General features: G+C 44.0%; 1 protein-coding gene across 1 annotated transcript in view; it reads right to left on the reverse strand.

Annotated features, from left to right (window-relative positions):
* Window positions 1-14,619, reverse strand: part of THSD7B (thrombospondin type 1 domain containing 7B) — a 2,969,219-nt gene that overhangs the window by 341,315 nt on the left and 2,613,285 nt on the right. The window contains exon 19 of the mRNA XM_069616536.1: window positions 6,301-6,416. Coding sequence (XP_069472637.1) covers window positions 6,301-6,416 — 116 coding nt within the window. The remainder of the gene's footprint in view (window positions 1-6,300; window positions 6,417-14,619) is intronic.

The following is a 14,619-nucleotide window of genomic DNA, read 5'->3' on the forward strand; positions in this document are numbered from 1 at the left end:
ATGGGGAAGGGATGGGGGGTGGATGAATGGTATGAGCATCTTGTGCAGGGAATGAGAGCAGCGTCTGTGGCAGCAATTCCGGAGATTGAGAAGGGGAAGGGTGGAAAGATCGAGGTTCCTTGGTGGTCGGTGGAATGTTCAAGAGCAGTGGCGGCACGGAAGAAGGCTAGGGTGAGGGCGTTGAGAACGGGAATGTTGGTGGATCTGGTGGCATATAAGAAGGCTAAGGCGGTGGTGCAGAGGGTGATTAGGGAAAGAAAGCAAGGACATTGGAGGGGCTATTGTGGGTCCTTGGGGAGTGATTCTGGTGTGGGTGAGGTTTGGAAACAGTTCAAGTGGATGTCCGGATTGATGAGGCCGCAGGGTGGTATGTCTGTGTGTTGAAAGGGGAAGAGGTGGTCAGTGAGGAAGGGGAGAAGGCGAATTTGTTGGGGGAGTATTTTGCGGAGGTTCACAGTTCAGGGAATTTTCCAGAAGCAGTGAGGCTAGGTATGGGTGTGGTTGAAGAGGAGATGCGGGAGTTGTTGGTGGATGTTGGGCCTTGGGAGGAACAGTACGAGGTTCCGTTTTCTATGGTGGAGTTGGTTGGGGCGATTCGGAAGGGGAAGTGGTCTAGCCCAGGGGTGAATGGGGTCATGTATGTATTTTTGGAGAAGTTGCCAGTGGAATGTAAGTTGGAGGTATTGGCGCTGTTCAATGAGATCTGGAAGAGTGGAGTTTTGCCGAAGTTGTGGAAGAGAGTGATTGTGGTGGCGATTCTGAAGGGTGGCAAGGTTCCGACGGAATGTAAGTCATGTAGGCCGATTGCGCTGACTGTTGTGATGTGTAAGGTTATGGAACGGATGGTGGTTGAGCGATTGGGGTTTTATTTGGAGTCGAATGGGCGATTGAGTGATTTCCAGAGTGGGTTTAGGAGGAATCAGTCGGTGGCTGATCCGTTAGTAAGGTTGTTGACTGGTGTGGAGGAGACGTTGTGTGATGGGGAGTTGGTGGGGACTTTCCTTTTGGATTTGGAGAAAGCGTATGATATGGTATGGAAGAGCGGGTTGTTGATAAGACTGTTGGAGATGGGGGTGAAAGGGAGGATGTTTCAGTGGATTAGGGCGTTTTTGGCTGATAGGACCTTTCAGGTGAGAGTGAGGGGGGTGATGTCTGAGGTTTGGAAGATGGAGAATGGGACGCCGCAGGGGAGTGTGATTAGTGCAATGCTGTTTAATGTGATGGTGGATGGGTTGATTCGGGCTTTGGCGGATATCGAATGTCAGGTGGATTTCTTTGCAGATGATGGTGTGGTATGGGTAAGAGGGCGGAGTTTGTTGTTGGTGCAGAGTCAGCTGCAAGCTGCGATAGTGCGTAAGGAGGAGTGGTGTGGGAAATGGGGCTATTCGGTGTCTGTGGATAAAAGTGTAAGTATGGTTTTCTCGAGGAAAAGGGTGCAGCAGGAGTTAGAATTGGTTTTGAAAGGTGTGAGGGTGAAGAGCGTAGAAGAGTTTCGGTACTTGGGGTGATTCTGGATAGGAAGTTGAACTGGAATTTGCAGGTGGATGGTGTGGTGGATAAGTGTAAACTTAGGTTGAATTTGTTGCGGGCGGTGTTAGGGAAAGAGTGGGGTGCGCAGCAGAAGTGTTTACGAATGTTGTATAAGGGGTTCATTTTGAGTGTGATGGATTTTGGATGTCAGGTGGCAGTGGGTTTCACAGCGAGTCAGAAGTTGCGGTTGGATAGGGTGCAGGCGAGGGCATTGGGGGTGTGTTCGGGTGTGATGAGGTCCTAGCCAGTGAATGCGGTGCAGGTGCTTGTGGGGGAGATGCCGTTGGGGTTGAGGAGGGATGCGTTGAATATGAGGTGGTGGGTGAAGTGCAGTACGAAGAGTGTGGCTCATCCGGTGCGTGAATGTTTGAAGTATAATTGGAGGTTTGACTACTATAGGGACCAGTGGAGGAGGAAGGGGGGCACTTTGGGATTTCATATGTGGGAGAAAGGGGTGAAGTGGGGTGTAGGCGAGTTGTTGGCTGTGACAGGTATGGATTTGGTGAGATGGCCGAAGTGGATGATGGGGTCTCCAAAGGTGTGTTTAGAGTTGGCGAGTGTGGTGTCGAAGAAGGAAGGTTTGCGGGGTGAGATCAAAGCTTTGGATCAGGCGTATGTGGCAGGGAAGGAAGGATGCAAGGTGTTCACAGACAGTTCGAAAGATCCTGTGTCTGGGAGAGTGGGTATGGCGTATTATTTGGAAAACACTGGGGAGTATAAAGTGGGGTGACCGACGAATGATGTGTTTATTTGTATGGCGGGTGAGGGTATGAGGAGGGGAGTGGTCAATGTGAGGTTGCCTTTGAGTGTGGATGAGGTGAAGGCTGTGATGGTGAGACAGGTCATGGATGAGTGGCAGGAGAGGTGGGTGAGTGGGGTGAAGGGCAGGTGGATGTTTGGTGTTTGTGGAAAAGTGTCGGTGAAGGTGGATGCGGGGAGTCTGGAATGGAGGAGGGGGGAGGAGGTGATGCTGAATCGGTTGAGGATAGGGCATGTGGGGCTGAATGACTGTCTGTTTCGAGTGGGGAAGCGTGAGTCGAGGGACTGTGCGGTGTGTGGGGTGCCTGAGACTGTGGGACATTTTTTGCTTAGGTGTGAGAGACATGTTGAAGAGAGAGAATTGATGAGGGTTCGGTTGACTGCACTACGTGTGTCTGAGCTGAGTGGGAGGACTTTGCTGGGAGGTGACGGGGTGAGAGGCAGGAGGAGGAGCAGTGTGATGTTGGATTTTTTGAGGCGGACGGGGCGGTGGGAGGAGTTGTGAGTTTATGTAAGCTAAGTAATGATTGGTGGGTCTGGTGCACATCATCCTTTAGGATGGGGAAGCGCCTGCGTGGGTCTGCCCACGCCTCCGATAATTGAAAGAAAGAAAAAGGACACTCCCGTCCCCTGCACACCTTAAGGCTCATTTAATGAGCTGTTTGTTCAGCCTTAGGTGTGCAGGGGACGGGAGTGTCCAGAAATTGGACACCTTGCGTTTATATTTGTCAACGATTTTGTGTCAGGGTTGTGATACCCCCAGCACCCAAGTTTTTTTTTTGTGTTGGTTTTGCATAATTGTGTATCTCATGTCTAAGAATTTAGGTGTGCGCTGGTAAGGATTGAATGTATATTTTATTATTTGTAATACTGTGTTATGTTGTATTATGCCATGTTGCGCTGTGATATGCTGTGTAGTGTTGCCCTGGCGGCAGCCTTTGGCACCATGTATAACTCCATCTTATTTCAACACCCTACAAAACAAGCATTGGCGATGCCAACAGTTGAGCATTTGTGCAGGTGCTGAAAGGGCACTTGCCTGGCACTGCCAGAGTGGTATTAACTGTCCGTCAATCATAGCAGCTGCACAACGGTGCAGGTACCTGTGCACTTAATAGCAGTGCCTGGCAAATGACTAATACTTTTAAACAAGACAATACTGTTGGCTTTGCCAATGCTTGTTTAGATTCATTTCTTCTAAAATGGCTTTCTAGGACACTGTGCAGGCAATAATTGATAAAGAACTGCTTATTGGAGTGTGTTTAATGTGTGCACTGCTGTAGTTTAACAAGGACGTGCAACAATCTATCTGCCTCTTAGTATTTATTCTAACTGTTTTATTAAAATGCCTAAACTATTTTCTATAACATATTACAAGATGCATTTTTTTTATTTTTTATGATTATTATTATTTTTTCATTGACATAGCTGATGTAAATCAACTTTACAATATCATCATCACAGAAAACATAGTAAAACATTAATTATACAATTGAAAGTTAAAATAGAAAGACATTACAAAACTTATTTGAGGACAAACATGCTAAACGTGTATACACAAAAAAAAAAAAATCACAGAACCCAAGTTTAACACAACCAATTTTCAAATCAACTTATAGCCACTGTTAGTGAGTTCTAAAACAGTTCTTAGACAGACATCTGGATTCTTGATCGAAAGACACTCACATCCACTGCACTATTCTCATGCTTATACCTGGGATGAGATGATCTCATTGACAATAGTCTCATTACTCTCCTGTAGTTTCAGAACACGAAGAAACGCAATTGCCCTTATCCTAGACTGCGTGTAAGTTCAGGAATGTATTAACTTCCATAGGAGTCTAAAAAGTTCCATCAAGTATTTGAAGTGTGTGCATCGTTGGTAGATAAGTGCATCACACTCAGTCAGGAGATGGCTTAGCGTTTCTTCGTGATCTAGTCTCTCACAGAAGCTACAGTAATTGGCTGTGCTCTTGATAATTTTTCCCCACGCCAAAATCTGTCTTGTTGGCCACACGTTCAGCATCAAACGAATGAAGTCATTTCTGTGCAGAGGCGATGGAGATTGTTACAGATAAGGCTCAGGTACACTATATTTTTTTATGGCAAACAGATCAAGGTCGAAATCTCGGTACTGACTACATGCGGTTCTAGTGTTAATCCAGTCTCTATGAAAGAGTTTTGTCTTAACTTAATTAGGATTTTAAATCAGAGTGACTAGAGAACCATCTGCAAGTGCAAGGGCGTAGATGACTAACTACCGCCACTTCAAGATGAATGAATCAGTCGAAGAAAGGACACATTATGATAGTATACCCAACACAGAACGAGTTTGAAAAGCAATCATTTATGATATTATATGTATCAACAACTGTAAGATCTCTTACATTAGAATAAGCAATTGGCTAGTTATTACCAGTGATGACAGAGTGTACCCATGTGTAATAAAGAATAGAATAGCCCCTACCATACGCACACAATCTATTGCAAACCACCTCCAAGTATGGTGACCTTAAAAAAGAAATTGACATTCAGCCTCATTCCTCTATTACGTCACATTAACCCCTCAGTGACGTGCTATATCCTTATAATGCATGCACACTATGTCCCAGATAGACAAACTTCTCTGAAAGTGTCCTGTTCATTTTTGCTGGTAACATGGCACAATGTTCGGTGACCTGCAATATTACAATTGAGGGTGCAAACCACACAGCCCACGTGCCACACAAGTGCCCCTATGTCCCACCACTGCTCCCCAAAGGTCTCTTCCAAGGACCCCAATAATATATATTTGTTGTACTTTTTTATTTATTTCCAGTGCAAGGGCGCTAGAAATAGAAAACAATATTAAGGCTCTCCACTGCCTAGCAGGGCCTGCCAGGTCCCAGTAGAGCAACAGGGAATGTTAAAGGGCCCATTGAGGATGACAACAGCCTTACCTTCCTTGAAGGGCCTTCCATTCAATCCCTGGTTTCCCTTAATCTTTTCTTGATGAATCTCGAGAAAAGTTTGACAAGTTTGAGGAAACAAAAACGTACTCAAAATGTGGTTGTTTCAGCAAATCACTGATCATTTTCACTCACCACTAGACGCTAACATGGAAAGTGTCCAAATAACGCTGACAAAAAAGCATGCACGCCCTCCTGACCTCATGGTGGGTGATATGCAGCTAGCTCTGTGACAGAACTTGAAAGATAGCTCAAATTACTCTCACACCTGGGGCCCGATTCATGGAATTGTTTGCACGGTTAAAAGTGACTTTACACTGCTGAAAAGTGACTTTGTGCAGCTGACACAAACCCTGATACATGGAACTGTGCAACGTGTATTTTTGCAGCACAAAGCCCGCAAAAAGTCTTTTTGCACTGACTTTGCACGGACATTGCACGGCAGAAATAGACTGCACAGCTCTTTGAATCAGGGTTTGTGTCCGCAGTGCAAAGTCACTTTTCAGCAGTGCAAAGCCACTTTGAACGGTGCTAAAAATTCCAAACATTTAACATGGAGGGATGACTGAGGAGAAAGCATCTTTTAGCTCCTCTAACACATTTTATAGCAGAATTGTATGGCAGGAATCCCCTTTCCTACCATCAGTTCCAGCATGTTGTTCACAAGAGTGAGAGAGAATGTTCTTCTTGTGACCGAGCAATGCTGCAGCACAGCCTGAGCTAGAATAGTGGCCCTACAGAGCTGTGAGAAGAGTTCAGCTCCACCCCTACCTCCCTGCTGATTTTCTATCGATTCCCCCAACTAGGTGCTCGCAAGTGCAAAATGCCATGGTGAGTATTCTTTGTCCACGTGGAGCATGATAAAGAGAATTCATCATTTTTACAAAAGTCAATTTAGTGTCCACCAATGAGTGAAGACTTGTGTTAAGTAAGAAGATTTGACAGTTTTCAGATAGTGAATTTCCACACACTGGCCAATTATTCTTCTACCTTAAGGCTTAAAGAGGAAACATAATAGCGAACCACACCTAAAATAACTGGAATCTTCGCTTCCATCTCTTACCTGTTCGCAGTAGCTGATAGGCACCGCTTTTCCATCGCTGCGGGTGCAGTCCAAAATCCGCGTCTTGATGCCCTGTCCACAGCCTGCATTTTCACTTAGCTGACATGTGCTCCATTCTGTATGAATACAACAACAGCGAGTTACAAAAGCATATGTTGCCAAAAAGATGTTTACACAAGAATTCATATTTGACCAATTTTCTTTTCAGAAGTGGGGGCGGGATGGGGACGCTGTTGCTATATATCTCGGATTTCTAGCATTACCAATCCAAACAAATAATGTGCACCCCCTCACTCAAGTAGAATTGCAGAATTCTTGTTTAACTGTGCTTTTTATAGTATTTGAAGACTACATTTAGTCGTTTTTAGTATCAATAAGCATTCTTTTATTTATTTATCTGAATTTATTTAATGAGCTTAGTCACATGAGACCTTTGATTGGCCTTTGGATTCAATACAGATGGATACATACATAAATACATGCATACATACATTATACAATATAGTTTAAGGTTGGTGTTGAGACGTCTTGTATCCAAGACGTTTGCGGTGGGGGTTAGGTGAAGAGTGAGGGCTTTAGGGCTTTGCGGAAGAAATACTGAATTGTAATGAATACCGTCTGATTCATAGCAGACTAGTTATGCTCTAATCTTTTAGACTCCATTTAGAAACAGACTACGTTTTGTCCCAATCTTGTAGGATTCATTTAGTACGTGGGAATGCATGACCACTATTTTGAAGACTGCAAAATGTTCAACAGAAGATATTCTATTTTGGTGAGGATATTCCTTAAACATATGTATGTGTAGTTTTAATCCAGCAATTGTATTCCTGTGTTGATGAAAGACAGTCTGAAGAAAATGGCTTAGAAGAAAATAAATGTTTCCTATAAACTGCATAAACACCTGCTTTTCAAGAGGTTCCATACTACAATGTAAGCAGCACACGTTCAAGTGTGGCTGGGTGAACATGCTATGCATGTATGACTTTTCGAGTCAACACGAGATATTCCTCGAAGATGTTCACTAATCACAGATCTGTACAGCCCTGTTTCTGACCAATGGTTGTTACCTAACTGCTATTAGTGAAGAATATGGTGTGAGAAATATGAAAGACTTTTATTGTTTCTAGAGTACATGCAATTTACAAGGAACAAGACAACGTTGTGTGTGTGTGTGTGAACAATGGCTTTAGATAACTTACAATTCTTACATTCTAATGTTCAGAAAAAATAAAGATACCTTGACTGTACATTTTGGGCCCGATTCATGGAAAAGTTTGCATTTATCTGGCAAAGGCTGTGCGCTGAGAAGGACACTGCGCGAGCCTGCACGTGGAATAAAAAGTGTGCACTCCGCAAATTCATGGAATTGTTTGCGCAAAGGAAACGTATACGCAAGGTATGGACGGAAAGCCCCCGACATGCCGCCACGGAAAGCAAAAACATCCAGAACAGTCACTGTTGCGTGTTCCCCCAGATGCTAATAGATGCACCCTTCAAACAGTGCTTGGGTCCCCCGCAAACAGGCCTGCATCTCGGGGATCCTGCGCGGGGTCCCCCGTAACTGTTACCTGCACCCAGACAACATGAATATGATACTTCATAACTTGGGCAAAACTCCAAAAATCTGTATGCGAACCCCTGTAAACCATTCCTGCACCTTGCTACACTGCTTATGGGCACCCCTAAGTTAGATCGAAACGCCACCTGCACACACGCACGCCAAAATCTGACATCTGATCCATTTCTACCTCTCCTGTCCCCTCCCAGGCCCTCTGCATTGCTCTTGCTTCTCATTTCATCTCTAAAACTAAGGACATCATGTCCTCTCTCTCTTCCTCTCCCCCTCCTCCCTCTACTCCCTGCTCTTCCCCTGGCCCTTCTTCAGCCACCTCTCCTCCTTCCTTCTCTGCCTTTCCCCTGTTCTCTTCAGACAAGGTTTCTATACAAGTCTGTTCTATGAAAGTCTTGGCTAAACAGGTTCACCCATGTTCCTTCAAAACCATCAAGAACCACAGGACCCTATTGACACCCTGGCTCCTGCTCTGGCTGACTTCTGTAACCACTCCTTCGCCACTGGAGTATTCCCTTCCCCCCTGAAGCACTCTCTTGTGCACCCTCTTCATAAAAAAAACCCTGACGAATCGTCCTGCCCATCTAACTATTGCTCAATCTCCTTCACTCCTGTCCTGGGCAGACTCCTGGAAAAGCTGGCCATCTCCCAGCTTAATCTTCACACTGAATCTGTTGGTTGTCTCCATGACAATCAGTCTGGCTTCAGAGCTGCCAGAAACACAGAAACTGCTCTCCTGAACATCTGTGAAGACCTGCTCTCCAACCTCGATTCCAACACCCCGTGTCCTCATTTTACTTGATCTCTCTTCTGCCTTTTAGACAGTCAACCATGCCATCCTGCACAACCATCTCTGTGATAACCTGGGTATTACTGATCAGGCCCTGGCTTGGCTGACTTATTTCCTCTCCGATCGAACCTCCCAGGTCCAACTTGGTACTTCCTCTCCTCTGTCTCTATCTCTACCTGTTTTATTCCCCAGGGGTCTAACCTCTCTTCCCTGGCTGTTCAACCAATACCTGGCACTTCGTGCCCCCCGCATTGCCACTCTCTGTCCCAACTTTCAGTGCTGTGCAGATGACACTCAGCTCATTTTCAGGCTCCCTTCAGCCACCTCTTCTCCGTCTCTCATCTCCCACTGTCTGTCTGCTATCCAGGAGTGGTGTGCCGTCAATGTTCTCTGCCTTAATGCCGGTAAGACTGAGAATCTCCTCATCAGCACACCCACCTCCTCCATTCCTGTCACTCTCTGGCTGGCCTCTCTTGGCCTTCTTCCTGCTCCCACCTGTGAGGCTAAAAACCTCAGGGTCATCTTCGACTCCACACTCTCCTTCTCTCTTCAAATCTCTGACATCTATAAGAAGTCACACTACTATCTGCACCTCCTCAGAGGTATTCTTCCTTTCCTCTCCTTCCCCCAGAAGCTTGCTGTCTCCAGAGCTCTGGTTATCTCTAGGCTGGACTACTGCAACAGCCTCTTTCTAAACCTGCCTGACACTACTCTCCGCCCTCAGCAAGTCATCAACAACAGGACTGCATGACTTGTCCTTGGCCTCAAGCCCAGGGATCGTATCTCTCCATGACTGAAATCTCTGTACTGGCTCCCTGTAGCTGCAAGGATTAAGTTCAAAACCCTCTGCATTGTCCACAATGCCTTCTGCGGTCTGGGGCCTCAATACCTTCAATTCTCTCTTCCTAAATATCTTCCTTCTCGAGCTCTTCGCTCATCTACCTCCAACTCTCTCATTGTCAGTTGCTTCTCCAAGCAAGAAGTAGGTGGTAGATCTCTTTTTTAGGATGGGGCCTCCCTCTGGAACAGCCTCCCTGCTTCGCTGAAAATTGAGGAGAAACATGTCTGGTTCCAGAAGCACCTCAAGACTTCCTCTTGGCTTCTGATTTCTCTCCTCCTCTCTCCTGCTGAACCCCTGACTGAAACTGAAACTGCACTGTCACTTGGCTACCCTCTGTTCTTGTGCCCAGGTCCCCTCTCCCTGCCAGTTGCACACCTGCACTGCCCCTGGGAACTACTGCACTCTGGGGCTGTTGCTGTATCCCTACAGCCCCCACCATCTCTTGACACCTGCACTTACCTTGCACCTGCCACCAGCTGGCCGCACTTCTTATGTATTGTTCTTTGTTGTTTTATTTATTTACTCTTTATCCTATGTATTGCATTTCCCCTCCCATTTCCCCTCGTACTTTTCCCCTTCCCCCCTCCCTTGCACTTGTGCAATCTCAATGTCACCTGGCCAAGTAAGATCATTGTCTCTGTCTTCCCTCTGTTCCCCTCCCTTGCCTCATCACGCCTTGAAACACCTGTGCATAGGTGCATTATAAATGCCATATAATATAATATCATATCATACCTCTGCACAGTGAATCCTATGCGCAAGTGTCTGTATGCCTGCCTTCTGGTGGCGCATACTATGAGGGCTTTGCATAGCCATTTCCCTGCTGAGAGGTTGCGTGGTTGGATCCATGAATATGTGTTGTTCCATGCAATAGTGGGCCTATGATGGACTACCTGCTGGCCGTCCCTTGTAATGCCCACATTTTCCCTTGTTCTTCCTAATTTTCTGAGTCCCGCCCCCTTTCCTGCCCTCTGCACAAGCCACGCCCATACTCACGGTGGTGTCTCATGCAAGGCACTCGAGCCACTCGCAGAGGCGTGCTGAGCCTGCGCAAAGTCCCCACAAAGTACCAAAAAATACCACACAGTCGATTCCATGGCATGCAAAGTCCCTATTTCCCATGCTGATAATTCCATGAATCAGGCCCTATATGGTTTGTAAAGGTATCTGAGAAGTTATGTGCCACAAAACGTGTCAGAAGGCTGATGAGTCAATGCAGTCTCAGAAGTCTGAGGTGATATTTAATATCCTTATAATGCACTTTTGAAGGGTACGCTATTCAATCTAAAAATAAGACACCAATGAAACATACACAATTTCCAATGTGATTATCTCAAATAGAAATGAAGTGCATGTTAACTACATTTGAACACTTTAGATCAAACAGCATTTCCATAGTGTGCTTCCTTCGACCCTAGCATGGTGCAGAGATGGAACTTCTAGGGATGAGACTTTTTTGATCTTAGACAACTTTGGTGGGTGGACTTTAGGGATGGTATACTACTCTGGAGTCGAGTGAGAGTAGTTAAGTAGGACAAATGGTAGGGAAAGGCAGTGCACAGCTGAGGACACAGTCATTTAGTGAAATGCATGTGAGGTTTTGTTTGTGGTAGGAGGAGATACCAGACATTTTGCATCTACTTGACTGTAGAAAACACACATGGCATGAAAAAATAAAAAAAAAAATACACACAAACAAACAAAAAACAAAGAAATGACCAGCTTTTAATTGAGTGACATAGGTTAACACAGTCAGTGTCCACCTCTTCTGCTAAGTGAATGAAATATATTCCATTGAATGACAGTGGAGAAGAACAAGAGGAATAGAGAATCACATAAGGCAAGTTGTGTGAGACTTACACACCTATGACTTTGTGGAAGGAAACAGAACAGATTCAGAAAGGCAGTAGATACCCTTCACTACCCCTCTCTTGAAGAGCATGGATGATATACAAGGCATCAAGTAACACTTATGAGGAGTTGAACATATTTGAGATGAACTTTTGCAAGACTCATGCTCAGGCAACTTTTGTGGGAATAACATGCAGAGATTCAGAGAGGTGAGAGACACCTGTCAGTATCCATATCTTGAAGTGAGTGGATGTGGACAAATGCCATTGAATTATTGTTGGGAAGAAGAGCAGTGAATCCCTGAGAGTAGCTGGTGTGTGATTCAGGCTTGTGTGACTTATGTGTGATGAGGAAGAAGACAATCAGCCAGGCTGTATGTAACATGCCAGCATGCACAACAACAGAGACAGGGGATTGTGTGCTGCTTTTGGTCTTTTTACTTCTGCAGTGCACTGGAAATGCCAGAATATCACATGCTCAGTTGAATGTATCACCCAACTCACACTTCACACCCCTATCACATTCCTCCGTGCAGTGCATACACTGGTGCTGGACATGCATAGCTTTTGCACCGCAAACAATAAAAATGTCAATGACTTTCCACTGAGACCACAGAGTAGGTTGCACTTTTAGTTCCATCCACTATCTTGGAGGAAAAAGTGTCAATGGTTGATATTTTATCTAATGAAGATTAGGAAAGAAATATGGTTAGTCTAGTGAACAATAGGCAGAAATTGGACATTTCTGGTATCTTGCTCTGCTGCCCCCATTTACAGATAAGGCAGACTAACTACAATTACTGCAATTTCATAGATGCAGAACAAGACAAACATTATGATCCATCAGAGTCCAGGCAGTAGCGTCCATTGCTGCTGCAAATTAAGGATGTTTTAATCGGGCAACATCTAGGTCAGGGGAATTTTCAAAGCACCCTAAATCCTGTGCAGACAATTTTCATTTATTAAACAAAGTCCACTTTTTGAATCTGGACTACACCAATGTAAAAGTACTGCTCACATTGAGCCTCCCTCTACTTTTGTGGGACAATGAATACCCTGGGTTGCACATAATGTAAATTTATGAACTCTAGACATAATCACATCATTTTAAAACATAGACAAATCTGTCTGGCTGTCTCACTGATAGGTGGGTTCCCTCTAAAGGACAGTTTTAATTCTCCCCTTCTAGTAACAGATGCTCATCAGTCAGCACTATGGGTCATCTTCCCTTCACTTCCTGGTTTCGTTCTTTCTGCATTGGGCCTGTCTGCTTCATTTTTGACTGAGGAAGGCTTGGGTTTGAATTATATATAAAACTGACACAATGGTCTGCCAGCAATCCAAGATGTGTCCAAAGGAAAGCAATATAGTCTAGTATGCCTTCTGTTGCTGTCAATTCTTCTTTCTATCTGCTTCTTCCAGTCAATTCATCAATGGGTGAGTCATCTTCAATCTGTGGGCTTTTATGTATTAGAAATCCCTTCCTTTAGAGCTGTGTATCATTTCTCTATTTTGATTGGTAAGTTTATGGAATTGGATAGTGTTCCAAAAGTGACATCACACCAAACCATCCCCATGGTGGCATAATAATGAAGAGGGCAGCATAATGGTAGTAACTTCTAAATCCCGTTTCGCTCACATTTGATGTGATGCCATGTTGGAAAATTCTAAATTAAACAATTGTGATTTTCTAAAACATTTTGTTCTTCACATTTGATTAAGTTACTAATTAGCTTGGCATATTGCTCTCACTCGAGTGAATTAAATAATGTGAATCTCACCTCGGCACAAAATATGATGTGTGTGTGACAGACTTTTGCAGATTCTATTCCCATCTATGAAAATCAGCCTAGCTGGCACAGATGCTAGGATATATGAATCACTGATGTGCAAAGTTTCTGTGAAAAAATACCTACATTTGTATACTTTGCATAATTAACAAATATCAAAACTATACCGGTTTACATACAGCTGATAGTTTTTCACCCCGAACATTTTTGTTTAAAAAAAAAAAAATTGCTACAACATTCCTGTCAAAAGATATTCAAGAAAATGTGATACCATATGTAAAATGTAAAAATTACATTATTTTCCTTCCCCTGTGACAGGTTAAACAATATGGGTTGTATTTTTAATTCCTGACCTTGCAAGAGACCATATAGTGTGTGTCCCTTTGATGATCATATTTGGGTCATTTATGACCCTTAAGAGGGTAGTTGTCTTCGGATTATTTGCCAAAAAAGTTATTTGAAGTTCATTTTCTCAGAATGATTGCGCGAGTTGGCTGTCACAAATGCCAGATTTCATATCTGAGTAAGCCTGAATGTCATCCTTACTGGAAGACCTGTTTGATGAGAGGTTCTGGTTGCTTGTTGTAAGTCCACTGTGAGCCAACTTCTCACACTATATTTTATGTATTTAGGGAACTGTTGGAAGACACAGTCACAAGTAGAAACTGGTAATTGGGACCATTTGCTTTCCTTGAAAGGCAGGTGTTTGTGAACAAAGAAATCACGTGGCCCTTTAATGAACCCAAGCAGTGTCATAAAGCGTACATCCCTGTCTGGGTTTCATTTCCTTGGGAAACATCACTCCAGCATTGAGACTGGAGTTAGATAAGATATCATCATTTTTATTTTATAATGCTAATTCTCAGTCCTCCAAATAAAAAAGCAGAAAATATGTAGGCCTGCATTTCATTTTCACATTTCTATAACAGGCTGTGTGTTTTCATCCTAGATTTCACTGTTCTTTCTTTAATGCAGGTTGCTGGATACTTTGGTATGTCTGGAAGGATTTATTATTGGCCTTGCAATTTACTATGGACAAAAACACTCTTGTTATAGATAAGCTGCAGATATCACAATATGTCTTTGCATGTGTTTGTTTCAAATGCTTCGAGTAGGATGCAGTCCATATTTTTATTTTTCTTAAAAATGGACTTTTCCTTTACATCATTTCCTTTTCAATAGATCACCCTACAGAAAACAGTGATACTGAGGAGGAAGAAAATTACACGACAAGCACAGAGGAGCAGTGGCAATAGTAGATCGCCCAACATTTGTACAGCATGTTTGGAAAAAAAACGTCCTGTCAGCGATCAGAAAGTACACTGTGTCATTATCTGGCAAATAGAACAGTAACATCGTTAGAACTGTTTCACCGATACAACCCCAGCCTGGGGGCAGTACTGCACACAGGATAAACACCTAAACCTGCCCACTTGCATACTGCAGGAAATAGGTGTGCTGATGTACATCAGAGA

The sequence above is a fragment of the Ambystoma mexicanum genome, chromosome 9 (assembly GCF_040938575.1).
Source record: "Ambystoma mexicanum isolate Mex_15411 chromosome 9, UKY_AmexF1_1, whole genome shotgun sequence".
Lineage (NCBI taxonomy): Eukaryota > Metazoa > Chordata > Amphibia > Caudata > Ambystomatidae > Ambystoma > Ambystoma mexicanum.